We start from the raw sequence: 26,132 nt of genomic DNA on the forward strand, positions 1-26,132 counted from the left end.
CAGTTTTACCGAGTTAATCCATTTAACTGAGCAATTTAATTAGACGATTAAATTAATTGTAACAACAATTTATTTGATAATGTTAGACGTTAAAACCAACTTAATATTTAATATTATATAATTGGATTAAATCAGTTAAATATTTTTATTTTTAAATATATATTTTAGATAAATCAATTAATTGAATTAATCAAACCGAGCAGTGTTAAGTTAATTTTGTTAAATTGATTCATACAAAATATAAATCGGTTGATTCGGTTAGATTGACTCGTACAAAATATAAATCCGTCGAACCAACCCATTGATCACCCCTACTTAAAAAAAAAAAAAGTTAGAATGAATTACAAACTTAACACAAATTTTTTAGAATGAATTCTCAAATGTCACATGAAGTTTTTGATACAGAAATTACAAAAGTGTGTGAACAGAGAAAAAAGTTTCTCCAGTCCCAATCAATGTGACTGGGAATAATTTGTTAACATCAAATTTCACAAATTTGATCAAACCCAACAAAGAATGAAACAAATCTCACATACACTCATAAGGGTAAAAGAAAACATTAAAAAAATTAAAGAAAAAAGGCAAAGATATCAGTGACTATTACCTTATGACCATCTATGGCCATTCTCCATGGAAAACGACTGCTTTTTCTATGGTTGAATTACAGAATGAATGAACACTTGGTTGCGTGGTTTGAAGCGGAGCTGTTTACTTTTTCCCCGTCACTGAACTTCTCTTGGATTCAAGAGTCGCGCCTTCCTTAAGTGCCGTTTGAGACTCGTTCTCCATCCCAAGGGCAGCGAGTGCGGTTGCTTGAAGATAGGAAGCAATGTGCCAGACTGGGGAAATCACTTGGGCTTGCATTGCATCGTTTAGTGCTTCTTGAGGCATGTCGTTAATGAGATAACACAAGCTACGCCGTGCGAAAATAGTTGGAGAAACCATTGTGCCAACATCGATGAACTGCGAATTTAAGAAGAAACTGTCAGCTGCTTTCTACGAATGACACTAACCCGAAACTAAAATTTTCACACGCAGTATAGAAAGTGTATTCTGAGTTATACGAAGTTACAACTAATGTTCTTTAAATTGACTGAAAACATCATGGTAAGAACTTAACCTGCGTGTAACACTCGATTGCTTCTTTAAAATCTTTCTGCCTGAAAGCAGCATCACCCTTTTTCTTTGAATTCAAAGTTTCCTGCATTTGGTCAGTCCACATTTGGAAGGAGAGCTGCAGGGAAACGGCAATGGCAAATATGTACTTTGCACGTTAGGCAGAAACCAAACAAGTGCATAGATTACCAAGTATTTGCAATTTTTGAAAATCTAGATTGTAGAAATCAAGGAACTACTATTACAATTAAAAGTGAGAGAGAGAAGAACAAAAAAAAAAAAGTAAAGATCGAACTAAGTGGAACACAAACCTCATTTACCACTCCTTCGTCATCTTTGTAGCCAAGATTCTCTAATATCTCATGTATAGCAGTCAAGTCCCCTCTTGAGCAAGCTTGCCCAACTGGGGATAGAGGAGTGAAGGAAGCACTGTGTGGGATACCCATTAATACATGTGAAGGAACCTACACAGGAAAGGAAACTGTTACTCAGCGAACTGCAGTCTGTTTTCCTCTTTTTTCTTAGTAATTCATGGACCTTCATGAAAAGAAGATTTCCTTATTGACCTTCACAAAATGTAATAAACTGCCGCTTGACAGGAAAAAGAGAAAACAACTTACCTCAGTTTCCTTCTGAAGGGGTGTCAAAGCAGCAACTAAAGATTTAGGATTTGGTCGCTCTCGAGGTTCATATTGCAAACATCTAGAAGCCAAGCGAACTAGCTCAGTTCCATCATTATCAGAAAACTGCCCTTCCAAGCAGGAATCAGTCAACATCTGAAGGTTTCTGTCTCGTATTAAGTCAAGTGCCTGGCGAAAATTGCTTAGGCTTTAGCAATCAAAGATGCAACAAGTCTTAAAATCTCAATTTCATGACAACCACCAAGAATAGACATTCTAGCGTGTTCAAATGAGGAAGGAAACAAACCCAACGATAATCTTCACAAAAGCAAGTAACTTACATGGCTAGGGGGGATATGTTTTCCACTGAGAAGATCAAGCAGAAGAGTGCCAAAGCTGTATATTACACTTTCCGGTGTTACTCTTCCTATATAACAAAGGTAAGACATTTAAGTTCTTGATTAGAATGTATTAAGTACAAAAGTTAGTGCCAGATATATGTGCAAGCAAGATTGGCATCTTAAATAACACTCAGAATGCTGTCATAGTGGGTATATGGAGACACAGCTAGAACATTATTGAGCCATTATTCAAAAACAACACAATGGAATGCATACTATAAAAAATATCCATATTATAAATACCAGTTCTCAAATATTCAGGAGGAGTAAATGCCAAATTTGTACTGTAACTTTTTCCATCTCTACTGTTTTTCATCAAGCCAAAGGTTGAAAGTCTCGGATTTCCATCCTGCAAGAATTCTAACATATAAATTGAGGAATCATATAAAACTGACCAATCAAAAAGTATCAGATAGCTAGATAACAAATCATTACCTCATCAAATAAAACCCTGTAAGCATTGAGATCGTGGTATAATGCACGCCCTTTGTTTGTGCAGTATTCTAAAGCTTGTGCGAGATAGAGTACAACCCTTAATCGCATAGCCCATTTCATTGGTTGTGTTTCCCCTGATTCAAGAAAGTAAAAGGATTACTCTTTTCATTTTGGGACAGCATCCAGGAAACATATTTTCAAACCCATTGGTTGATACAGCAAAAAGCCAGATTACCCTAAATATGTAATAACTAATTACTGGTTCGACATTAACTTAAAAAATAATATATTTGTTTACATGGAAGCATTTTCCCAATGATACTGTAAAACAGTTATGACTGGCTAAATTAAAGGACTCAGTTTTATGCTAATAGCCAATAAGATATAAAATTACAAACACACGAGGATTATAAGCCTTACAATGAAAAAGATGTTTCGCGAGTGTCTCGTTGGGCATGTACTCTGCCACAAGCAACCTTTCATCACCTTCACAACAACATCCAAGTAAATTTGCCAATCTATTGTTGCGTAGCTGACCAACTGATCTTGCTTCCTCCTATAGATACAGAAGAAAACATCCCCAAGTTACAATCAACGAAAGAAATGGAAAGCAAAGCTTATCTAAAGTGCAAACTTGATTAAGATTATTTACCAAAAATTGTCGTGAATCAGGCCAAGCCATTCGATTGAAACGTTTAACGGCGATTCTCCTGTGATTCTCTAACTTCCCTCTATAAACAACATTGGGAGCTTTCTCTCCATGCTCAGAAACAATATTCTCAACTGCAAATCCAGATGTTGCATTCTTGAGTTGCTCCAATGTGAATTCTCGAAACGCAGGCACATTATCAACATCATTATTCTCCTCATTCTCTACAACAAGTTCAAATCATTTTAACCAATCATCCGTATTCTCAACAATAAAAACAAAAAATAAAAATGCCAAAGAAATTTTCATAATGATAATAATACCCACCAATATCAGGGGCTTCTAACACTGCTGCTTTGAACTGTGAATCCCAGCAACATGGCATTAACTTAGAGCCTTGACACCCCATTTCAGTGACTTCAAAAAACCAAATCAATATATATATATATAAATTAAGTCGTTAAACTTCAAGCCTTTAATAACTGTACTATTCTCTATTTCAAATTTACCAAAAAAAAAAAGGAGCAATTAAATCAGAACTAAAATTTCTATTAAATACGAGAAATAATAACTTTCCAAAAATAGGAGGAGATAATAAATGATAACAAGCAGCCACAAATTAAATTAAACGCACCAAAAAACCGCCGTTCCTCTTCCTTGCTTTCGCGAGTCAACTCAGTTTCAGCGACGATTTCCTTCAGATTTTTATCCAAAAATCAAGTAAAATCCTTGTCTGGACCAAAACGAACTCGGTACTCACACTTCTTTTACAAAATGATCCACCACATATCCTTTTTTTCTTTCTCGTCCCCACTCTTTCAAATCGCAATCAAATCCAAACGTATTTCAGATTCACTTTTTTTCCTCGATCCAATAAAACCGTGAATTATTGAGGGAAAAAAAAACTAAAGAATCAAATCGACATGAAGAATATACGAAAATCTGAGAATGTTGATTGATAAAAAAATATGGAGATTTGAGATGGGCGATCAGATTCATGAACAGGGGAAATTGATGAAATTACTTTTTTTTTGGGGGGGGGGGTTTAATTTAATAATAATTTACCGACATGTTATGAATTTTTATTCAAAGTACCCAGAAAGAAAGCTACAATCTTCTTGTTTATTATTATTTTAAAGTGAATTTTTTTAATACAGCGGGTGTGTTCGAATAATTATTGACTTGGTAAACAAAATATAATAATTATTATATTTTTTCTTTTAAATTAAATAGAGCTTCTTCTTTTTTAAGTTTATTTTCTTCCCTAAAAAATTTTAAAAATTATAAAAATTATGTTTAGATTTATGTTTGTTACTTCTAATAAAGTTGTCTTCAAGACCCGTATATTATTCTCTTCTTAAGAGTATAATGTACCATTTGGTTATTTTAATCCTATATAAATATTACATTAGATTGGAAAATAGGATAAACTACACTAAATGCCACAAAATTAGTAGCAAATTTACATTTTAGTTACACAACTTTAAAAAGTTATAAAATTGTCATTAAATTGTTCAAAAATTTTCATTTAAGTCATTGAGCTGTTAAAATTATTATTGTATAGTAATCTCTGTACGCATCATCTACATCATTCGAAACCTCTTCTTCCTTTTTTGTTTTTCATGAAATAGTTTTGAATATCACAAGTCTGCAATCAAAATTCAAACAATTTTATTCTCTGATCTCTGACACTAACTGTCAGATCAACTTAGATCTAAGGTGTTCGTAGATGAGTATAACATAAATAAAAGAAATTAAATAATTAAGTGACTAAAATATAAAATTATTAATAACTTAATAACTTTAGGTGCCGCTTATTATATATTTTTATAATATTAAATTTAAAAATCATTGTAAAGCAACATTAAATAATTATGGATATAACATTAAAAAAAACAAAAATTACAAAATGAAAAAGTCAACACATAAATATAATTAATAAGAACATTAAGTTGGACCAATAACTAAGAATAAAATGGCCCAAGGTTCATAATCACAACACGTTGAAATCGTCCTAAAAGGACTTACTTATTCTCCTGGGCTCATTGATCAGAAAAAGAAATTTTGAAATTTCAAATTAATTCTAAAATTATATTTATTTATTATTGAGATTCGAATTAATGAACATTTAATAAATATAAAATTATTTTGGATAAATACTTTTTCGTACCTGGAATAGGTTTCATCATTCATATTGGTACTTGACTTTTTTGGTTATAATTGATACCTGAATTTAACTTTCATCATACATATAAATCCATTTTTTTGTACATTGTTAAAATGGTGTAATGTGGACCGATCAAATTATTACATGTGAATCACATGAGACATCAATAATTGGATGTACTTGCCATGTTAGTAAATACAATATTTTTATTTTTTTTTAGTTTTAGTAAATTTCTAATATAATTTAAAATTATTTAGAATTTTATAAAATCAAAAGTATATAAAAATATGAATTTTAATGTATTCACTGAAGTGAAAATTATATTTACTTAATGATATGGCAAGTGTGTTACGTGTAACAATTTGATTAGTTCAATTATCGCATTTTAGCAATGTTAAAAAAAATTAAATGACTGAAATATACGATAAAAATTAAATTCGAATATAAATTTAGATAATTATCAATCTAATGTTAGAATCCGAATCTATTATCTGTAGAAATAAAAATAAAACGTATTCAGATAATAAATATTTAAGAGTTAGAATTTGGGAAGAAAGAATAGCTTAATTCTCTATTTAAAAAATATAAAAAATTAAAATTAATTATAAAAATATAAAAAAATTAATAAAAACTATACTCAAATTCAATCTAAAGCCGACACCCATGAACTAACACTGTACGGCAGCAAGTCAGCTTTGAAGAGAGGAGTGTTGAAGGGCAATAATGAGGAGCAGCAGTCAAAGTTATCAATGCTGCCAGTGCCTCCGCCAGCTGCCCTGTATCTCTATCATCTTTCTCTGCTCTCCACTGTACTGGCCTTTCAAACAAATTAGAAAATTAATAAAAATAAAAAAATTTCATTCAATCCATTTATAATAATTTTCGAATTAATAGATCTAATATTTTTCTTTAAATTAATATTTTAAATGATATTTAGTCTAATTAACTCGATTTAAATAATCATGATTCTAAATTTTATGAAAAATCAATCTAACAAATCAAAATTTAAATTTTTTGAAGTCCCTTAATTTCAAGTTTGAATTATTCTGGAGTTAAATTGAATCATTTTTTAGACTGATTTAAATTTTAAATTTTTATCACCAAACCAGGCTTTACCAAGCTTTCAATACCCTGAACATAATAATTTACCAAGCTTTCAAGTGCACTCTAGCATCTGATTATGAGCCAAGTTAGGTTCGAATTGAGTCGATGCAAAACTTTAGATTCGAGTCCAGCCTGAAAAATAAGCTTAAAATTCAGGTTAAGTTCAACTTAGATTGAAAATGCTATACTCGAACCCGACTCGATCCACCTATGTTAAAATTCTTTAAATTATTTTTTTATATAAAAACAAATTTAAAAAATATAATGCATTAAATGCACTAAAAATATTAAAATAAATATTTTCCAACAAATCGAATATACATTAAAAAAGTTTTTTTTTACTTAAATAACAATAAAATAGTTACAACTTAATAAGTAAAATACCTTTAAAATGATAACAAAATTAACAATAAAATAAGAGTTATATAATATTCAAATAATAATAGTAAAAGAATAACAATATAATAATAAAATGACATCAAAACAATATAAAAAAAAATTTAGCTTGATTTAGGTCAGGTCCAAGTAAAAAAAATCCTACTAAGACTAGACTCTTTTAGAAAACGAGTTTTATTTTTTATTTAAATCTATTTTTCATGTCTATGTTTTTATTTGAATACTTACTTTTCAAACGAATTTTCGAACCTAAATGGATGAACCCAGCCTGATGAGGTTACCATTTCTTTTATATAGAACAATACATAAACCATTTTAATCTTTTCAAATTTGTAATCCCCCTTTTTGACAATTTTCTAAAAGTTAGGTGAAATTTTACTAATTACTACATAAGACTCCAAAGTTTGGCCATAGAATGACAAACATAAAGAAAGTGTTACTAACTTTCATGTGGCATCATGATATTGGTACTTGTGTCTAATTCCCATGCTATTTTTATTTCATTTTGTTGAAGTTTTTTAAATAAAATGACAAATTACTTTTTTTATTAATTATTATTTTGTTTATTTTTGTTATTATACATTTTTATATTAAATTAAAAAAATTATTTCTATAATTAAATTATAAATTGTATTATATTCTAATATAATCATATATTAAACTTAATTTATTTTTCAATATATAAGTTTTCTTTTAAGTTATAAATACAATGACAATTACAATTATAAATAATAATTTAAATAATTATAATCAATTAATGTCAAGTTATATAACTAAATTACATATAAATTTAAAATATTTAATTTTATTTGAAATCATTTTTTATAAAAAAAAAGTCAAATGTATTTAACTTTATAATATTTCAACATGTTATAATAGATGTCGATAATGGCAATAGAACGATCGCAAAAAAATAAAAAAGAAAGAAAAAAACACACAGATTTTACGTGAAAAACCTTTCGGGAAAAAACCCGGGCAAAAAAGGAGAAATTTACTAATGTTGAAAATTGAATGATACAAGAGGAGTTTCAACTAAATCTATTTAATATTTGAAAAATCCTATTCTAATCAATGTCAAATAGAATAAGTGTAGTTCTATACAAATTTTACTTGTGTGGCATGGTCCATACCTATGGCCCTTGGCCTCTCATACCCACAGCTCCTCTTATTTTGCCACAGTATTTATTTATTTAACAAGTGACGAGATTCATGTCACATAAACTCTAATACAACATGTAATTAAATTACCATATATTTTATACTAAACCATGGGGTAACCTTTTTCTTTAATGGATTTGGAAAATAAGTGAATTTGTGTTTTTATAGTTTTTTTTTGTAAATTCTTTTAAATATAAAATAATTTTTTTTATAAAAGCACAAAATACATGTATTAAAATGTTAATTATATTTAAATATCTAACATCGTATCTATCATAATTTTATTTATAGTATAATGTCAAATTTAACCCTCAATGTTTACGTCTTTTGTCAATTTGACCCATATAATTTTTAGCTAATTTTGGCCTTTTTCAAATAACATTTTTAATGGAAATATTGACTACAACATTAAATTTTTAATGATGTTGATATGATAACCCGTTTGGCAATTTATGTGTATTTCATACTGACATGATATTATTTATTTTATATGTCACATCAATAAATAATTTAAAAATATAAATATAAAAAGTTCAAAAAAATAAAATTAAAGTACATGTGGATTTCATATTTAAAATTTAACATTTTAGTTAATATTTTTATTAAAAAAACAACAAATTCAACTCTTTTTAAATGTTTAGAGCCAAATTTAACTCAAAAAGATAAATTGATAAAAAAACATTAAGGGCTAAATTTAATATTATATCTTTATTTATTTATTTATTTTGCATTTTTTACCATATCTTTCTTGTGGTTTATTGATCCAAAGTTTGACTTATGTTAATAAATTAGATATTATTTTATGATATCTACTCTTTCGCCCGACATTAAATAGTGACTGTGTGGTCACATTGAAAGTCAACCCATTACAAGAGGTGGAAATCACCCAAAACAACACCATGCCTTTATTTTTATTGTTATTATTATTATTATCTTATAATTAGAATAATATTTAACTCATAATTCAATTGTTACAATAATAACATTTTCTTAGGTACCTAATTTTTCCTTTTGTTCGATTTGGTATTTGAATTTATCAAATATTTTATAAATTACTCCAATATACTAATAATGTTATTTTTTATAAGGTAGCAAAAATAATCAATATATGGCCGACATGTGACAGATGATATGATATATTTCTTTATATTTTATATGTTCATTTACTTTTAGTTTTATTTATTTATTTATTTATTGAAAAAAATGAATTTATTTTAATTTGAGTTTTTAAAACTCTCTTTTTCCTTATTTAATATTAATCTGTTAAATATAACTCAATACCTATTTTTTAACATGAATTTCTTCTAATACTGACAATATTTTTATAGCGTAACAAAAAAAAAGGTTTAACACCATTAATGTTAATTTGTGTAATATTTAATAAATTTAGTTATTAAATTGAACCTAAAGAAAGCTTAGATGTCAAATTGGGAAAAAATGCCAAGTTCAAGTACTAAATTGGGCCCAAAATAAATTTAGGTACCAAATTAAAAAAATACCAAATTTAGGTACTAAATATTATATTAACCCTTTTTTAAAAAAGGATAATTGTTTTTAAAAAAATTCTTTTATTTTTACTACCAAACACAAAATTATAAATTACAAATTCTATCAATTCTTTTGAATTACAAATTACAAAATTACAAAATTAGAATTGAATTAAATATACTTTTGAAAGGAAAAATCCAACATAATTATTTTGATTATTGATTTTTATTTTAGTTTAATTTTTTTTTTCAAAATTTAAGTTTGAATTTAGAGCATTAAATGCTAATTGATTTTCCAAAATTTAAGTTTCAACTCGTCTGCATCGGTATGCAATTTAATTTGTCAAATATCATTCTCTAAACCAGTACTTCTATTTATTTTCAATCCAATCAATCTAACTGGTCATTCCAATCTTATTCAAACATCATTGATTTTTAGGTGAAATTAAGTTGGGTTGGATCAAATTTATATACAGTAAGAGTACTACATATAGTTTTTCAAGTTTGATCTAATAAAAGATATGAGTCTCAAATTTTATCCAAATCATTCATATTTATAAATGAATAACTCAAACTATTTAGACCGTTAATTTTTTTATATTTTAAAATATAATTTTTTTATTTACTAATTATATATATGACTTTTATTACTATTAGAATTTTTATTAAAATTCTAAATACAAACGACTTGATATGTATTTTTAATATTCCTATATTATAATATATTTAATTTTTATATGATATAAGTTATATAATATATAAAATAAATAAAAATATATATTATAAATTTAAAAATGGATTAGGAAGGTCGAGCTTCAAATATTAAAACTCGACAAGACCTATATTCTAAATTAATTTATTTTTTTTAAATTTATTTTTTGAATTTAATATTTTTATCTAAACCCTATTAAATTTCGAACGAATGAGAAAAGTTTTGATCCAATTTAGTCATGACTTTAGTTAAAACTTGATATAATCAACGAATATAAAAAAAATATCTTAATTAAAAATAGAAATATCATTTATATTAAATTAAAGAAAATAAAAGAAGGGTTAAAATATAAGTCCCTGTACTATTCATAAATTTAGAATTTAATTTTTATATTTTTATTTTGAGAAATTTGGTTCTTTTACTTTTTAAATTTCAAAATTCAGGTTTAACTCTTAACATTGTTAGTTTTTTTGTTAAATTTATTAGTGTAACATTTAAAAAAAAATACTCATTTAGTAGCCATGTATGTAAAAAAAAATCGTGTTGTAATGAACTTGAATTTAATAAAATAATTTTAAAAGTATTAATAGTTTAACTTAAATTCTAAAATTTAAGAAGTAAATATACTAAGGGTGAGTTTAGATGAGTAGTGTGTTTACCTACTATTAGTATAAAAATAGCGTTATAGTAATATTAAATACTGTAAACTGAGACAAAAAGTAAACATACCGCACTCCATTATCTATCCAAACCCACCTAAATATCTAAAAATTAAAGTACAAAAATTAAATTTTAAATTTGTGAAGAGTACAAATATTTATAATATATTTTAACCATAAAAAAAAGATAGTAAATCTCTCTTTTTTTTTTATAGGATTAGTCTCTCATTTAACATAATAAAAGGATTAAAATCATAATTATACCTCTCACTCACTCACTCATTGGTCACACACTTGAAAAAGAAGAAGATGGTGGAGACAGAGAGAATTCTCAAGATAAATATAAGACAAAACCCTTTTTTTCTTTTTTTCAAGTAGCTACTGGCAAGAGAGAATAAAGATTAAAAAAAACCAGCTTTTATCATCATAGTGAAGTGAAGAAGGAGAGGAAAAAAGGAAAAGGAGAAAGACAAAGCTTTACCCTACAAATTTGCATCTTGATAAGGACTGATATATTGTATACCAAGGACCTTTTTTGTAGTAGTAAGTAATAATCCCCCCCCCCCAACCCCAACCCAAAGAAAAAAAAAAAGGCTTGCTTCCTCTCAACCTTCGCACAAAAATGGCTTCTTTTCACCATTTCTCAGTTTCCCATTGATTTCCCCTTATCTTTTCTCTCTTTTCAAAAGACCCATTTTTTCTTCAAAGCTTCTTACTTTCAGAAGGCTGCACCTTTAACCACAATTCAACTAATGTAAGTTCACTTTCTCTTTCTGGTTCTTTTTTTTTGGTTTCACAGAAAACAAGCAACAAATTTTACCCTTTTCCTTTTTGTTAAGCTAAAAAGATGTTATGTCTTAAAAGGTATTTTATGTGTTGGTTAGAGTATGGACTGGGGACCTTGTTTTTAGTTTCAAATTTGCTTCTTTATATCTTCATCATAAGCTGTAAAATAGCTTGCTTTCTTTTTGGTCCTTTTTTTTTTTTTCAACTTTTGAGCTTATGGTCTTTGTAATCTATGGTGTTTTTGCTAGTTCTCTTCTACCTTTAGCCAGTGTTAGGTTTAGCTTTAGCATCATTTTCATTTGTGTTATGGCTTAATTCAGCCATGCATTTGTAATATGAACAAGGCAACATGTTTTTCAACTGTTTAGTGGTCACAATTTGGAGCTTTATGGGCTCTTTTAACCATTTTTGCTTAGCTACTTAAGCTTGTAAGTTGATTTAAAGGTACATTCAAGTATTGGTTATTTGAAGTAGATGCATGGATAGAAGGGATGCAATGGCATTAACAGGGTCTGCATCTTATTATATTCAACAAAGAGGCATAACTGGGTCAGGGGTACATGGATCACAAGACATTCATATGTTATCTAGTCCAAATGTACAATACCAATCAAGTATGAGTGCTACTACTATGGGACCTGTGGAGAGTAGTACCCCTCATAGTGTCAATGTAGGCACACCTTCAGCTGTTCCATCTAGTGAGACCATGAAACGGAAAAGAGGAAGGCCTCGAAAGTACGGTCCCGATGGGACCGTTTCATTGGCATTGACTCCTCCATCGGTTACTAATCCAGGGACATTAACACCACCGAGTCAAAAACGAGGTAGAGGGCGACCACCGGGTACTGGAAAGAAGCAACAACTTGCTTCCCTTGGTAAGATCCTTTTGCCTATTTTAATGCTAGAATTGTATAAGTTGTAGCATGAATGCCGAAAGGAAAAGAAGAGCTGAATTGGAGAGTGTTGAAATGTGATGAACAACATCATGTTTATCTAATTGTATGCTGAGACATCATGTTTATCTAATTGTATGCTCAGCTATATATATATATATATATAGCTAGGAACATATAATCAAACATAAACGCTCGAACCGGAATGTCATTCTCCTCGGTGTTTAGCCTCCTCAAAGGCTACCTGGAGCTATTTTGCTCTTTTTATTGATGTTTTTGCCATGTAAATGGTGTTGCTAATATCAAATTGTTTTGCTAGGTGTATGGCTGTCCGGTTCAGCCGGGATGGGTTTCACTCCGCACGTCATCACCGTTGCCATAGGAGAAGTATGCAATTTTCTTTTCTTAATTAGTACCTGGGTTACTACCCTGCATTGTAACAGGCAAAAAAAAAGCTACTTGATCCTGTATGTAAAGTATTTTACTTAGATTTTACCCTGTTTCTCTCCCTCGAAAGTAGCTATTTTGTTTTCGAGTGTAATTTTTTTAAATTTGGTTACTGGTAAGATATCTTTTGGCTAGTTATCTTATAACTAGAATAGAGTGCTTTGTGTCTTGAAATTACTTTCGAACTTTTCTTGTAGGATATTGCGACAAAATTAATGTCATTTTCACAGCAAGGGCCAAGAGCCGTATGCATTTTATCAGCCAACGGGGCGGTCTCGACGGTAACACTTCATCAGCCTTCATCCTTGGGTGGAACCATTACGTACGAGGTTTGAGCACTCAATAACCTGATTCTTAGTTTCGAATTTAAGCCTAAGTGAATTCAAAAAACACACTTGGATTACATATAATCAAATGTATGTAATTGTCCACTGTTTCATTTCGAAGATCTTATTTTGATGCGTATATTTTGTGTCCATTTCAATTTCCTTAGGGGCGGTTCGAGATACTATGTCTGTCAGGCTCGTACCTTCTAACCAGTGATAATGGCTCACGCAATCGAACTGGTGGTCTTAGTGTTTCCCTTGCTAGTCCCGATGGTCGTGTCATTGGTGGAGGTGTTGGGGGGATGCTTATCGCCGCTAGCCCAGTTCAGGTAACTCGTTGTTTTAGTCTGCTTAAATATGATTACGGACCATCATGAGCATGACGTTAACCTTGATTGGACCAACGTTTTACGTATCTTAATCGAACTATGAACGAACCAGGTGATCATAGGAAGTTTTCTGTGGGGTGGTTCAAAGATGAAGATCAAGAAAGGCGGAGACCAAGACGGTCTAAAGGGCTCTGATAATCAGAATGTTGACGATGTAGTACCCCCACCGGGTGTTTCACCAAGTCAAAATCTGACTCCGACTTCATCGGCAGGTATATGGCCTGGTTCACGATCGATGGATATGCGTAATTCACATGTCGACATTGATCTAATGCGCGGGTAACTCTTTAATAATTTCATGAGAAATGTATATAGTTTGCCGTTCAACGGCGCCTGATCATAATCTGGCAAGTCCCGACAAAGCCGGCCTGATTTTCGACTTGATGATTCCCACTTCATTTACCAATGACAATGGGATTTGTTCTGATATTTGTGGCTTGGTGAAAAGATGGTTGACGGACTTATCGATTTATGCAGATTTAGTGTTTCTACTTTTATTTGCTCTAAATTTAATTTTCCATTTTTGTTAATTTGTTTTTTATTTTTGTTCTTGGTTTAATTAGCCCTCGATCTTTCTTTTTGATAAATTTGGTACAATTAAATGGAATTGTTAGAAATTATGCTATGCATGGCTTGGTGGTTGCTCATTTTGTTCTTTAATCATGTGGTTAGAATTTTTAATTCCTGAAGCTATCTGTTTGCTCTCCATCGTGAAGCTTGCACCCTTTAAACATCTTCGATGACAATGGAGTATTTTGAGATATGCAAATTAAGTTGAAATGCAACGAGAAAAAGTTGTATGAAATCGTGATAAAATCAATTTTTTTTTATTTTTAGCATTTTTAGTTGGATTTAAATTTTTTCAGAGTGGATAAATTTGATTTGTCATTCTCTTATTGGAAAGGGATAAAAATGATGTTAAATAATAATTTCATACAATTCTTTCTCGAAAGGAAATTGACAATGAGGTTTTATATAAAATTAGTGTTATTAAGATCATCAAAAATATCTTTATCCCTATAAAGAAATAAAAAGAATAGTATAAAGGAAGTAGGGTTAAATTTTTAGGGACTGAGTTTTTTTTATGAAGAGATTTCAGCCTCTAATTGTCTCGATCCTCCTTAGGTTTAATCTTAAGCTTTTAGGTGATCTTTCTGGAATAGAATAAGCCAGTTATGGTGTCAGAGGACGTCTTACACTAGATCATCACTTTTCAATGGTAAATGCCACGCCATTTTGTCTCTTGGTCTTGACAACCACTGACGCAGTAAACTAACAAAATGACTGTGCAACCTTCTTGAAGCGACCGTTCTTTGCACAAGTTAAAAAAATCACCTTTGAAGGGATATAGACAGAAACGTTAGCTCCGTAATGAGGAGAAACGATTAATACTCGTCGAGAAGCTAAGCACGAATTCTAAGCCTCAAGAACAGTTTTTGAGAAATTTCAACAACCTTTTAGCAGATAGGGAGTGTTTACAAAAAAAGATGTGTCAAATTTGTGTCACTCTGTCCCTTATTTATAGTATTAGGAAACTTAGTCTATTTCTAATTAAATTATAAAAGATAATTAAAGATAATTAAAGATAAATAAAGATAAAAGCTAAAATTAAATCTAAATAATCTTTAACAATTATCCTAATATAATTAAAATTTAAATAGTCATATGTTTATAAAATCTCTTCTTTGCACTTTTGCCCCGAAGTCTTCCATACTTTGTATTTTCAGCACCACTTCTTTCCTACTTCGCATGTTGGCCCATTTTATCTTTAAATTCACGCTTTTTGCCTCCAAATTTCTATTTGCCTTCAATTTAGTCCTTACAAGATAAAAAACCATAAATAGCTCAAATTAGTAGGATCATACTCAAAATAAATATGTAATTAATACATAAAAATGTCATTCTAGAATATTATCATCTATATAAATTTTTCTCATTTATAATATATTTTTTTTTTTGCATGTTGATATTTTTTTATGACTTTCTATAGTTTTTATGATTTTAAATATAAAATAACATATTTTGCCATGCGACACAATCATGACGTGCTACATGGTGAAAATAACTCCCCAAATGAATTCCGTTACTATTTAATGGTCAAAGGGCTTAATTGATTGAAATTTTAACATTTAAGAACTCAAATGAGTGCAAAAAAATGTAGAGGTTTAATTAATCTTTTCTAGAAAAATTCACGGGCTTTAAAGACTCTTTAGCCTATTTTAAATGATATTTTAGTTAAATTATAAGTCAACTTTTGCTACTAGTCATTGTATTATACTTAGGTTGTAGACACATTATTGTCCTCTAATTCGATTAATTTTAATCATTGTATTTTTCGAATTTTAAAACAATCTTAACCCAAATGATGACCATTGTAAAGTTAAATTTTTTTATTTCCAAAATATTATGTGACAAACATTTTATCACATGTGTATTGCCATCGGAGGCTAACATGAGGGGTCAAACAATGGCCTTGGCTCCCTTAAAATGATAAAATTGTATTGAAATCCTTCTAAAAAGTATAACTCACTACAATCATAAAATTGCACTTTGCCCCCCAAAATTTGGCTTTGCCTTTGAATACCATATCAACTTATTATTTCCACATAAAACTCACATAAAAGCGATGCCATTTTACCTAATCATTTAACGATTATTGCAGGGGCAAAGCTAGGAAAAAAATGTAGGGGGCCAAAATTAAATTGGTTATATCTTTATATTTTTAAAGGATTAACTTAAAATTTATCATTTTTAGGGGGGGCCAAAGTGAAATTTTACCTTTACTAATTTAAAATTTTTAAAAAATTTAAAGAGTCAAAATGGTAAAATTTCCATTTTAGGGGGGATTGGGGCCCCTGCCAGCCCCCCTAAACCAGATTCTGGGTTACTAGATTGAAACTCGAAATTCAAAAAATATAGAAACTAAAAATGATCACATTAGAGAGCATGGACTAAATCCATAATGTACATATAGTACGAGACTAATACCGAGATTTGAATTAACAAATATAATTGCTACTATTTAAATTAGGATTGAAATTTTAAAATTTGAAAAAGTATAACAACTACGGTTGACCAAATTAGAATACAATAACTAAATTTACAATTTACCTATAATACAAACATTAATAACAAAGTGGTCCACTTTTATTTATATTTAGCAATGTTTGATAGTTATTACATCTTTTTGTCAGTTTCACTTGGCTGTTTGCTGTAAGAAGAATTTCAGGCCGAAGGAGCCAAGTTTCCTTCTATATACTTTAGAGAATTTTCAAATTTTTGGAGCCATAAATGCAAATTCCCCAAATTTTTAAGGAGGCCTTTATATATATAAAAGGAAAATTTTCAAAAAAATTTGGGATCCTAAGGTAAAATTTCCAAACTTATCTCCTATTATGTTCCTTTGTTGCATGGGGAATAAGAGTAACCAAACGCCAGCCCAAACCAATTTAATTGAAGGCTAAAATATGTCTATAGTCCTTGTACTTTTCTAAAATCAGGAATTTTATCTCTATACTTGTATTTCCAAGAATTTAGTCCCTATACTTTTTAGATTTCAAAATTCAGGTCCAACTATTAATACTTTTAATTTTTTTGAATTTAGGTCAATTACAACATCTTTTTTAATTACATGACTACCAAGTGAGTAGTTTTTTATATTTCAAAATGTCACAACAACAAATTTAACAAAAAAATAATATTGTTAACAGTTGGACTTAAATTTTAAAATCTGAAAAATAGAGATGCTAAATTCTAGAAATTCAAATATAGGGCCAAAATTATTAATTTTCGAAAAGTGTAGGGACTATAGAAAAATTTTTAACCTTAATTGAATTAAGCAAAAGCATGTAAGGACAGGTAGATGCCTCTCATATTAAAATCCAAAAAAGAAAAAAAGAATCTAACTAGCAATTTTGGCTAATATAAAGTCAGATTCTAATCTATCTTATTAACTGAATGGTTTAAATTCAGATTTTCATCCACTTTAGTTTACAAAAATCAACAAATTAGTCCCTCAACTTTAGTTTTTCAAAACTTAATATCGTAATTTACGAAAAATGACGAGTTAGTCGAATTGGGTAACCATGTTAAACATTCTTATTAAATTTCTAACTTGAAAACCAACTGTTCAACTATTTATATGCAAGAAATTAACAAAAATCAATAGTTCAATAATTTATATGCAATAAATTAACAAAAATAAGCGGTTCAAGTTCATGTGTTTACTAACAACTTGACTAATTTATCAGTTTTTATAATGTGCGAAGACCAAGTTTTGACAAATTGAAGGGATTAACTTCTTAATTTTTATAAAATAGAAGAATGAAATTCAAAATTAAACCAAATGAGGTTCTAGTTGGTGATAGAGGTGTCCATGGGCCAGGCCCAACCAAATTTTTTGGCCCGTTTGCTAGTGTTGGGCCTGACCCAGCCTGAAAAATGGGCCTAAATTTTTCCCAAGCTCGGACCAAATAAAAATGCTAAAACCCGAGCCTGGTTCGGCCGTATTAATTTTTTTATATTTTTAAAAAATATATAATACATCAAAAATACTAAAAATATTACAATAAATGTTTCTCAACAAATTAAAAAAAAACATGTATACTTAAATAACACTAAAAAAAGTAGAACTTAACAAGTAAATGCCTCTAAAATAGTAGCAAAATTAACAATAAAACAAGAGTTAAACAATAACAACAAAATAGTAGCAACATAATAGTGAAATTTTAGTAAAATAGTGAGAAAACAACAAGAAAATAATAGCAAAACGGTAAAAAATAGCTACAACAAAAAAACAACAGTTCTTTTTTTTTTGTTGCAAATTCGGGCAGGGCTCGGCCTAAAAAAGTTTTACCCGAGGCCTGACCCGTTTTCAAAGCGGGCATTATTTTTTTGCTCAAGTCCATTTTTAAGGTATATATTTTTACCAAGATCCTCTCACTTTTCAAGCAGACCTTCGAACTGAACCGAATGACCTCGAGCCATAAAGAGATCTAATTGATGAGAATCATAAAATAATTTCTCCTAATTCACTTGCTTAAAATTTTAAAAAAATTCCAAACTTAACATAGAAACAAGAAATGAGCCTTGTTACTTATATACGTGCAGGCATATTGTTGAACATTGTTATATTAAAAACAAGATTTATTGATGTTTTAACTTTGTTATGATTCTAACCACGTAAATGAGGCAAATTTTAACCCTTAGTGACACATTGTTTACCTACTTGCGATACTTTTGATAAAAATTACTTTAAAATTGTGAGGATTGTTTTCTATATAAAACCCCCACATCCTCATGTTCTTTGGCACCAATCAACAAAGATATAACAAAAGAAATTCAAGATGAATATTATCAAGGGATTTCCCACTGTTTTTCTTTTCATTTGCTTTGTTTTAATTATCATAGATTGTTTGATGGTTGAAGCAAATACTTGCAAATCCAGTGGCAAGCTTAGAGGGAAAAAGCCTCCACCAGGGCAATGCGAAGATAATTGTTGTGAAGACGGAAAGTTTTACACAACGTATAAATGTTCACCGCCTGTGTCGAGCCATACAAAAGCAAAGTTGACAATTAACAGCTTCGCAGCTGGTGGAGATGGAGGCGGACCATCGGAATGTGACAACCATTACCATTCGGATGATGAACCTGTAGTGGCACTTTCGACCGGGTGGTTTAACAACAAAAAGAGGTGTTTGAAGTATATCAAAATCCATGGAAATGGAAAAAGCGTTAAGGCTAAAGTCGTGGATGAATGTGATTCTACAAGGGGATGTGATTCGGAACATGGTTACCAGCCTCCTTGTCCTAACAACCTTGTTGATGCCTCGAAAGCAGTTTGGAAAGCTCTTGGAGTTCCTGAAAATGATTGGGGCTTAATGGATATCTACTGGTCGGACACCGATTGATCTCTTTGACCATATTTTTAATTTCCGTTTGCAGTTGAATAAAAACTTCGTATGTTTTATGATTTATAACGTTAAAATTAATAATAATGTAAAAAATCATACATTTTATGTTTTATAAAATGTTGAAACAATAATATTTTGTGTTGGGACCTTGGCTATACCATCTCTAAAGTTTCTCCTTATATTCAAACAATTCTTTGATCTGCTTGTTTTGTTACCATGTTCTATCCCTTGTTTGAGCAACTGTCTGGACAAACCCTTAGACAATAGTCTAGACCTGCCTTTAGGATAGACTATGTGCAATATAAAATTGACATTTTTTACTTTAATCTTCATGATGTGTTACACTATCAGCAAATGATCCCTAGGCCATGCTTTGTTCTATCCTTAATGATGTTGATCGAATTTGGAAAGGAAGAGGAGGAAGGATCAATTTCATCATCTCATACTTTATCATTTTATTTGGAGATCAAACTAGCTGTTTTACTTGGATATGAAGAAAGTTATGAGATAAATATTCAATATAATTCAAGAGATAAATTCAACTATTAACTGATTGTTTTAAGCTTATAAAAAAGATGCTTGAAGAGTTTTTGTATTAGCCTATATACAGGTTGCTGGTAAGCTACATCTTGGGTGGCTATCGAGTGCATTTTGGGTGCTTTTGCAGAGTGTTTTATTGATATTTTGATTTGTACTTTTGCACTTTTGTATTAAGCATTTTATTAGAGAGTTATTGAAATTTGTAAGTGAGTGGATTGTAACAATTGTGGTAATTATTAATCCGAACGATGAGTGATTTGAATGATTGTTGAATGAAATCATTCATTGAGTAAGGCTCTACAAATGTAGGATTGTTGATCCACCTATTCCTCATTCTTTTATTGCTTACTTTAAATTATCTTCTTCCAACTTTTGTCTGAACATCAGTTGAGATATTGAGTTAGGACAGTTCTAACTTTTGTCTGAATGTCAGTTAGGACATTATTGAGACAAGGAGCAAACTAACTTGTGCTTTTCCAATTGGTATCAAAGTGGGCATCAAGAGTTGTTTAAACGTGATCCTCAATTCGATTTGTAACCATAAAATCCATAAAGGAACGTAGTTCAATTACTTGACCTTGTTGCTACTTGGTTCAAAAAATATCAAACTAACTTATTGTGACTGTTACTGATGGCAACATATATCCCAAAGAAAGAAGAAAATTCGTTGCTAAATATGAAAAAAAGCTGCTCATGGAAATTCACAAGCTCTAAATGTCATATTCAGTGTAGTTGACTTGAAGTAACTTAAAGTCATTTTTGTGTGTGAATCTGCTAAGGAGGAATGGACAATCTTGCAAAACCAACATAAAGGAAATAATACTGTGCGCATGACAAAACTTTAATTTTTAACCAGCAGTTTAGAAAATCTAAGAATGCATGAATATGAGTCTATTTCTGAATTTTATGCTAGGTTATGTGATATCTCTAATAAGGCTTTCTGTCTTATTGGACATTTTTTTTTCTAAAAAAATTAGTGAGAAAATTTCTAAGGTCTTTGTCAAAACACTTTGCAATCAAGGTTGCAACAACTGAGGAAGCAAAGGATATCACCACTCTTTGAGTTGGATGTGTTAATTGGTTCATTTAAAACCTTTGAGTTGAATTTAAAGGAAGCAACACGTAACAAAATGAGACTCAAAAAGAACATTGCTGTCGATGTTCAAAAGGTTGTTTCAATAGTAAAACAAACAACAGAGGCTATTGATGATATCAAGGAGCAATTATGTTAGCTCATGTATACCATAACGAGATTCTCTAAGAAGAGAGTAAAATTAAATTTTAGTGGATTAATGAAGACTCACATAAAGTAGGGAAATTTACGGCCAAAGAAAAAGGTTGTTCAATGCTATAAATGCAATGAATTTGATTAAAATATAAAATCTTTCTAAAATCATCAACTATATGAAAACTCTTCAAAATTAAAGAAGATTAAAAAGAAAAAAGAAATTGTAAAACTTACATAAATTTGATCACTTTATTATTAAAATCGCTTTTTATTATTTTCATATGTCATTATTTGACTATTATGTGGCAGTACACATTAAAATATAGGTATCAAACTAAAACTTAAACCCTTGCCAACAACTCAAAGCATTCTTTTGGTTTAATTTTTTTAGTCAAATGACCTGTCATATGCATATATTAATTTGTACCCATATATAACAAAACAACTAAATAATGACATGTAAAATAGTGCTAAGGAAAAAAATTTCCCAAAAGATTAAAAAATGAATAATTCCAATAGTAGATGGAATAATTTTATATACTTTAAAAGTTTTTTTAATTATTTTAAAAATTTTGAATAGTTTTTACTTTTTTTTTTAATTTTGTAATTTATAATTTTATAAAATAAAATAATGACATGATAACTATGAAATATATGTAGACCGCCACACGGTCAACCACATCAATATCTTGTGTAATTTCTAACAATCTTATTAAATTTTAGTAGAATTTGTTTAATTTGACAAAACATAGAAGGTAAGGACCAAATAGAAAAAGAGTTGGGGCCAAATTGGAAAAAAAATATATTATAAAAGTTGAGGGTTTAATTTGTGGTTATACTTAATTTTTAAATGGAGCTAACAAAATAGTATAAAAACAGAAGGATTAAATCCACAAATTTGATAAATACAAAGACTATCATTAAAATTTAACCTCGTTTCATTTGTGAGTTTTTTTTTAATCAATAGGAATCTTTCAAAGCTCCGTACAAGTGAACAAGAGCAGTAACTCCAAATAAGATTGACAAAAAAAATATAAACGTGAAGAGAGAAATTTGAAATTATTCTAAAAAAATTAAGGTCAATCTGATAATTAGAATATAATTTAGGGGCTATTTTATTATTTTACCATTAGACTGGTTGCAAAAGCTTTTACATCTACAATGATTCGTTTTATTAGTCTCTCAAAGTCACCTCCAAAGATAGATACATACATGCATACAACCAATGGAAAACAGAGGTAAAACACCATCAAATTTCATGTGCATGACAAGGTGTAAACTAGAATTAATCCACTTCTTCAACCTTGGGTCCTGCACCGGAGCCTCCAGAGCCAGTCCGAGCACCACCCATGGGCACATCATCACCACCACCTTGGTACATCTTAGCAATAATGGAATTGCATAATCCTTCAAGTTCGTTCAATTTGTCTTCCAATTCATCAACCTCAGCCAATTGGTTCCTATCAAGCCATTCAATGGTTTCATCAATGGCTTTCTCCATCTTCCCTTTATCTGATGGATCAAGCTTCCCAGCAACCTTGTCATCTTTAATGGTGTTCCTCATATTATAAGCATAATTCTCAAGTGCATTCTTAGCTTCAACCTTCTTCTTCACTTGTTCATCCTCAGCTTTATACCTCTCTGCTTCTTGTACCATTCTTTCAATCTCTTCTTTACTTAATCTTCCTTTATCATTAGTTATTGTGATCTTGTTCTTCACTCCTGCTGTCTTGTCTTCTGCAGACACGTTCAAAATCCCATTTGCATCAATGTCGAAACAGACATTGATCTGCGGCACACCTCTCGGTGCCGGTGGGATACCGGTCAGCTCAAATTTACCGAGCAAGTTATTGTCGTTAGTTCTTGCCCTTTCACCTTCATACACTTGAATCAAAACCCCCGGTTGATTATCAGCATAAGTAGAAAAAATCTGTTCCTTTTTAGTCGGAATCGTTGTATTCCTCGGAATCAACACCGTCATCACACCGCCGGCAGTTTCAATACCAAGACTAAGAGGTGTAACATCAAGAAGAAGCAAATCTTGTACTTTATCATCCCCTTCGCCACTTAAAATAGCAGCTTGGACAGCAGCACCATAAGCAACTGCTTCATCAGGATTTATACTCTTACAAAGTTCCTTACCATTGAAGAAATCTTGTAAAAGTTGTTGAACTTTAGGAATCCTTGTCGACCCACCGACAAGAACAACCTCGTTAACTCGACTCTTATCAAGTTTAGAATCTTTAAGACATTTCTCAACAGGTTCCATACATTTCCTAAACAAATCCATGTTCAGTTCTTCAAACCTAGCTCTTGTAATAGTGGAATAAAAATCAATACCTTCATATAACGAATCAATTTCAATGGTGGTCTGAGCAGTAGATGACAATGTCCGCTTCGCCCTTTCACAAGCAGTCCTTAGCCGTCTCAACGCCCTTGCATTACTACTAATATCCTTCTTATGCTTCCTTTTAAACTCTTGTACAAAATGATTCACCAACCTATTATCAAAATCCTCGCCGCCGAGATGAGTATCACCGGCGGTGGCTTTAACTTCAAAGATCCCTTCTTCAATCGTCAACAATGAAACATCAAAAGTACCCCCACCGAGATCAAAGATCAAAACATTTTTTTCACCAGATTTCGAACCTTTCTTATCCAAACCATAAGCAATAGCAGCAGCAGTTGGTTCATTGATGATCCTTAAAACATTAAGTCCAGCAATGGCACCAGCATCCTTTGTAGCTTGTCTTTGTGAATCATTGAAATAAGCAGGGACTGTAATAACAGCATTTTTCACAGTTTGACCCAAATAAGCCTCAGCAACCTCCTTCATTTTAGTCAACACCATTGAAGATATCTCTTCTGCAGCAAACTGTTTCTCTTCACCTTTATAAGTAACCACGATCATTGGCTTATCACCAGGACCAGCAACCACCTTGAATGGCCAATGCTTCATATCGCTTTGCACTGATGGGTCAGTGAACCGACGACCAATAAGACGTTTAGCATCGAACACAGTGTTTGAAGGGTTCATAGCGACTTGGTTCTTGGCTGCATCACCAATGAGCCGCTCGGTGTCAGTGAAGGCAACGTAAGAAGGAGTGGTGCGGTTGCCTTGATCGTTGGCTATTATCTCCACTCGATCATTTTGCCACACCCCAACACAACTGTACGTGGTTCCAAGATCAATCCCGATTGCTTTTCCTTCGGCTTTGGCCGCCATTGTTGATAAACAAACAGTAGGTACAAGAAGAAACAAAACTGAATGGTTTTGAGAGATTCTTTTTGTTTAGTCAACTTGGGTCTGCTGAATATTTCTGGTTGAAGAGCTAATGGGGAAGAGGGGTGGTATTTTATACATGAAACGATGGGAATAAGCAAGAAATTAGCAGAGAAATGTAGAAAGTAATGGAGATTTGAAGAAGAAACGAAAGAAGACAGCCCAGGTCAGGGTGATAAAGCTGGAGAATTCTGGAATTACTGGAACCCAATAAGACTATTTAGTTCAAACGTAAATGTTTAAGGGAGAAATGATTGTACGAAATGATGCCAACTGACACCACGTCATTTCTATTATTTTTAATAGTTTTATGCCACATTAGTATTTTTATTCTGAATTTTAAGATTTTATTCTGAATTTTAATATTTTAATTTAGATTTGATTTTTTTCAAGAGAAGAGTACTGATGTGACATAAAACTATTGGAAAGGAATACAGATGACGTGACGTCACTGTTTCATACAATCCTTTCCTATGTTTATGGTGATTTAATAGGTTAAACCAAAGTTTGCAACTCAGCATAATAATTATTCTTACACTAGAATCTGAATGTGGTATCCCTCCCATTAGAGTTTAAATTTATTTTGTTTAGGATTTACAAATATTTCATTTTTGATACACAAAACCCATAATTATTCTTACATTATATTTGAACTTTAAGGTTTTTAATAGAGATGTATTCTATTTTAAAAATATTTTTAAGCTTAGGCTCGTTTTTAGGTCGACCTGTCTCACCCAAAAGCCCATTTTACTATTAAAAAATAAAAAAATAAAATAAAATACTTTATTTGATATTTTATATATTTTTATAAATAAATTTAAATTTTAAAATATTTTTTATTATTTAAATTGAATTTGGGTCTGGCCAGGCCGACTCGATGTGTAAAAATCATTATCCAAGCTCGACCTTAGTTGGGTTGGGTCTATCGGGCCGAGTGGGCTACCCAACCTTGGGACAGGTCTAATTTTCAAGAATTAACTTGGACCAAAAAAAAAGTTCAAGCTCCAATATGAGAACAGTTGCCAAGTTTAGGGTCTAATTTGAATGAAAAAAATTCAGGCTCCAAAATGGGAAAAGTTGCCAAGTTCAAACCCTAAAAAGTGATTTAACCTTTTTTTTATTTAAAATGTGTTGTTAGTATCTATACTTATATAGAATTTGAGATTTGGTTCCTATACTTTAAAACATAATAATTAAATCTTCCTATATTTTCAATTTAAAAATCCTAATTTAATCATTATTGTCGTCTGTAATTTTTGTCAAAATTTGTCAACATATTTATATTCTATCAATCATATGTCATGTCATATGAGGATAGTTTAATCAAACTTTTAAGTTGACAAATTTGATAGAAAAAATTTTCAATTTTAATGACTGGACTGAGATTTTTAAATAAAAAAATAGGAGGAATATATTTTAACTTT

At 30.5% G+C, this 26,132-nt stretch overlaps 4 protein-coding genes across 7 annotated transcripts; 2 read left to right on the top strand and 2 right to left on the bottom strand.

Moving 5' to 3' along the window:
- Positions 1-337: 337 nt before the first annotated feature.
- LOC121210898 (serine/threonine-protein kinase BSK3) lies at positions 338-4,389 on the bottom strand. Its single transcript, XM_041082806.1, has 11 exons — positions 3,856-4,389; positions 3,549-3,638; positions 3,225-3,445; positions 2,993-3,128; positions 2,573-2,706; positions 2,381-2,486; positions 2,078-2,163; positions 1,737-1,925; positions 1,428-1,580; positions 1,121-1,234; positions 338-963 (listed from the first exon to the last, which is right to left on the bottom strand). The coding sequence occupies exons 2-11, from the start codon at positions 3,628-3,630 to the stop codon at positions 709-711; spliced, it is 1,476 nt and encodes a 491-aa protein (XP_040938740.1). The 5' UTR covers positions 3,631-3,638; positions 3,856-4,389; the 3' UTR covers positions 338-708.
- Positions 4,390-11,242: 6,853 nt separating this feature from the next.
- LOC107923490 (AT-hook motif nuclear-localized protein 9) lies at positions 11,243-14,370 on the top strand. Of its 4 annotated transcripts, none has more exons than XM_016853689.2 (6): positions 11,243-11,658; positions 12,135-12,565; positions 12,903-12,970; positions 13,228-13,359; positions 13,524-13,685; positions 13,798-14,370. In XM_016853689.2, the coding sequence occupies exons 2-6, from the start codon at positions 12,169-12,171 to the stop codon at positions 14,026-14,028; spliced, it is 990 nt and encodes a 329-aa protein (XP_016709178.1). In that variant the 5' UTR covers positions 11,243-11,658; positions 12,135-12,168; the 3' UTR covers positions 14,029-14,370. The 4 variants fall into 4 exon arrangements, with proteins under 4 accessions (XP_016709178.1, XP_040938741.1, XP_016709188.1 ...); XM_041082807.1 differs by having other exon boundaries at positions 12,146-12,565; XM_016853699.2 differs by having other exon boundaries at positions 12,162-12,565.
- Positions 14,371-19,114: 4,744 nt separating this feature from the next.
- On the top strand, positions 19,115-19,754 carry LOC107919455 (putative ripening-related protein 1). The gene has a single exon (XM_041082808.1). It carries the CDS (start codon positions 19,163-19,165, stop codon positions 19,652-19,654), a length of 492 nt encoding a protein of 163 aa, XP_040938742.1. The 5' UTR covers positions 19,115-19,162; the 3' UTR covers positions 19,655-19,754.
- Positions 19,755-22,543: 2,789 nt separating this feature from the next.
- LOC107923479 (heat shock cognate 70 kDa protein) lies at positions 22,544-24,903 on the bottom strand. Its single transcript, XM_016853679.2, has one exon. It carries the CDS (start codon positions 24,649-24,651, stop codon positions 22,711-22,713), a length of 1,941 nt encoding a protein of 646 aa, XP_016709168.1. The 5' UTR covers positions 24,652-24,903; the 3' UTR covers positions 22,544-22,710.
- Between the last annotated feature and the right edge of the window lie 1,229 nt (positions 24,904-26,132).

The sequence above is a fragment of the Gossypium hirsutum genome, chromosome A12, assembly GCF_007990345.1.
Source record: "Gossypium hirsutum isolate 1008001.06 chromosome A12, Gossypium_hirsutum_v2.1, whole genome shotgun sequence".
NCBI lineage: Eukaryota > Viridiplantae > Streptophyta > Magnoliopsida > Malvales > Malvaceae > Gossypium > Gossypium hirsutum.

Coding starts and splice junctions, on each gene's coding strand:
- LOC121210898 (XM_041082806.1), bottom strand. CDS start 3,630: ATGGGGTGTCAAGGCTCTAAGTTAATGCCATGTTGCTGGGATTCACAG. Junction 2,164..2,380: donor TCCTGAATATTTGAGAACTG/GTATTTATAATA, acceptor TTTGTTATATAG/GAAGAGTAACACCGGAAAGT. Junction 1,581..1,736: donor CCCTTCAGAAGGAAACTGAG/GTAAGTTGTTTT, acceptor TTTCCTGTGTAG/GTTCCTTCACATGTATTAAT.
- LOC107923490 (XM_016853689.2), top strand. CDS start 12,169: ATGGATAGAAGGGATGCAATGGCATTAACAGGGTCTGCATCTTATTAT. Junction 13,360..13,523: donor GTGGAACCATTACGTACGAG/GTTTGAGCACTC, acceptor CAATTTCCTTAG/GGGCGGTTCGAGATACTATG. Junction 13,686..13,797: donor TCGCCGCTAGCCCAGTTCAG/GTAACTCGTTGT, acceptor TGAACGAACCAG/GTGATCATAGGAAGTTTTCT.
- LOC107919455 (XM_041082808.1), top strand. CDS start 19,163: ATGGTTGAAGCAAATACTTGCAAATCCAGTGGCAAGCTTAGAGGGAAA.
- LOC107923479 (XM_016853679.2), bottom strand. CDS start 24,651: ATGGCGGCCAAAGCCGAAGGAAAAGCAATCGGGATTGATCTTGGAACC.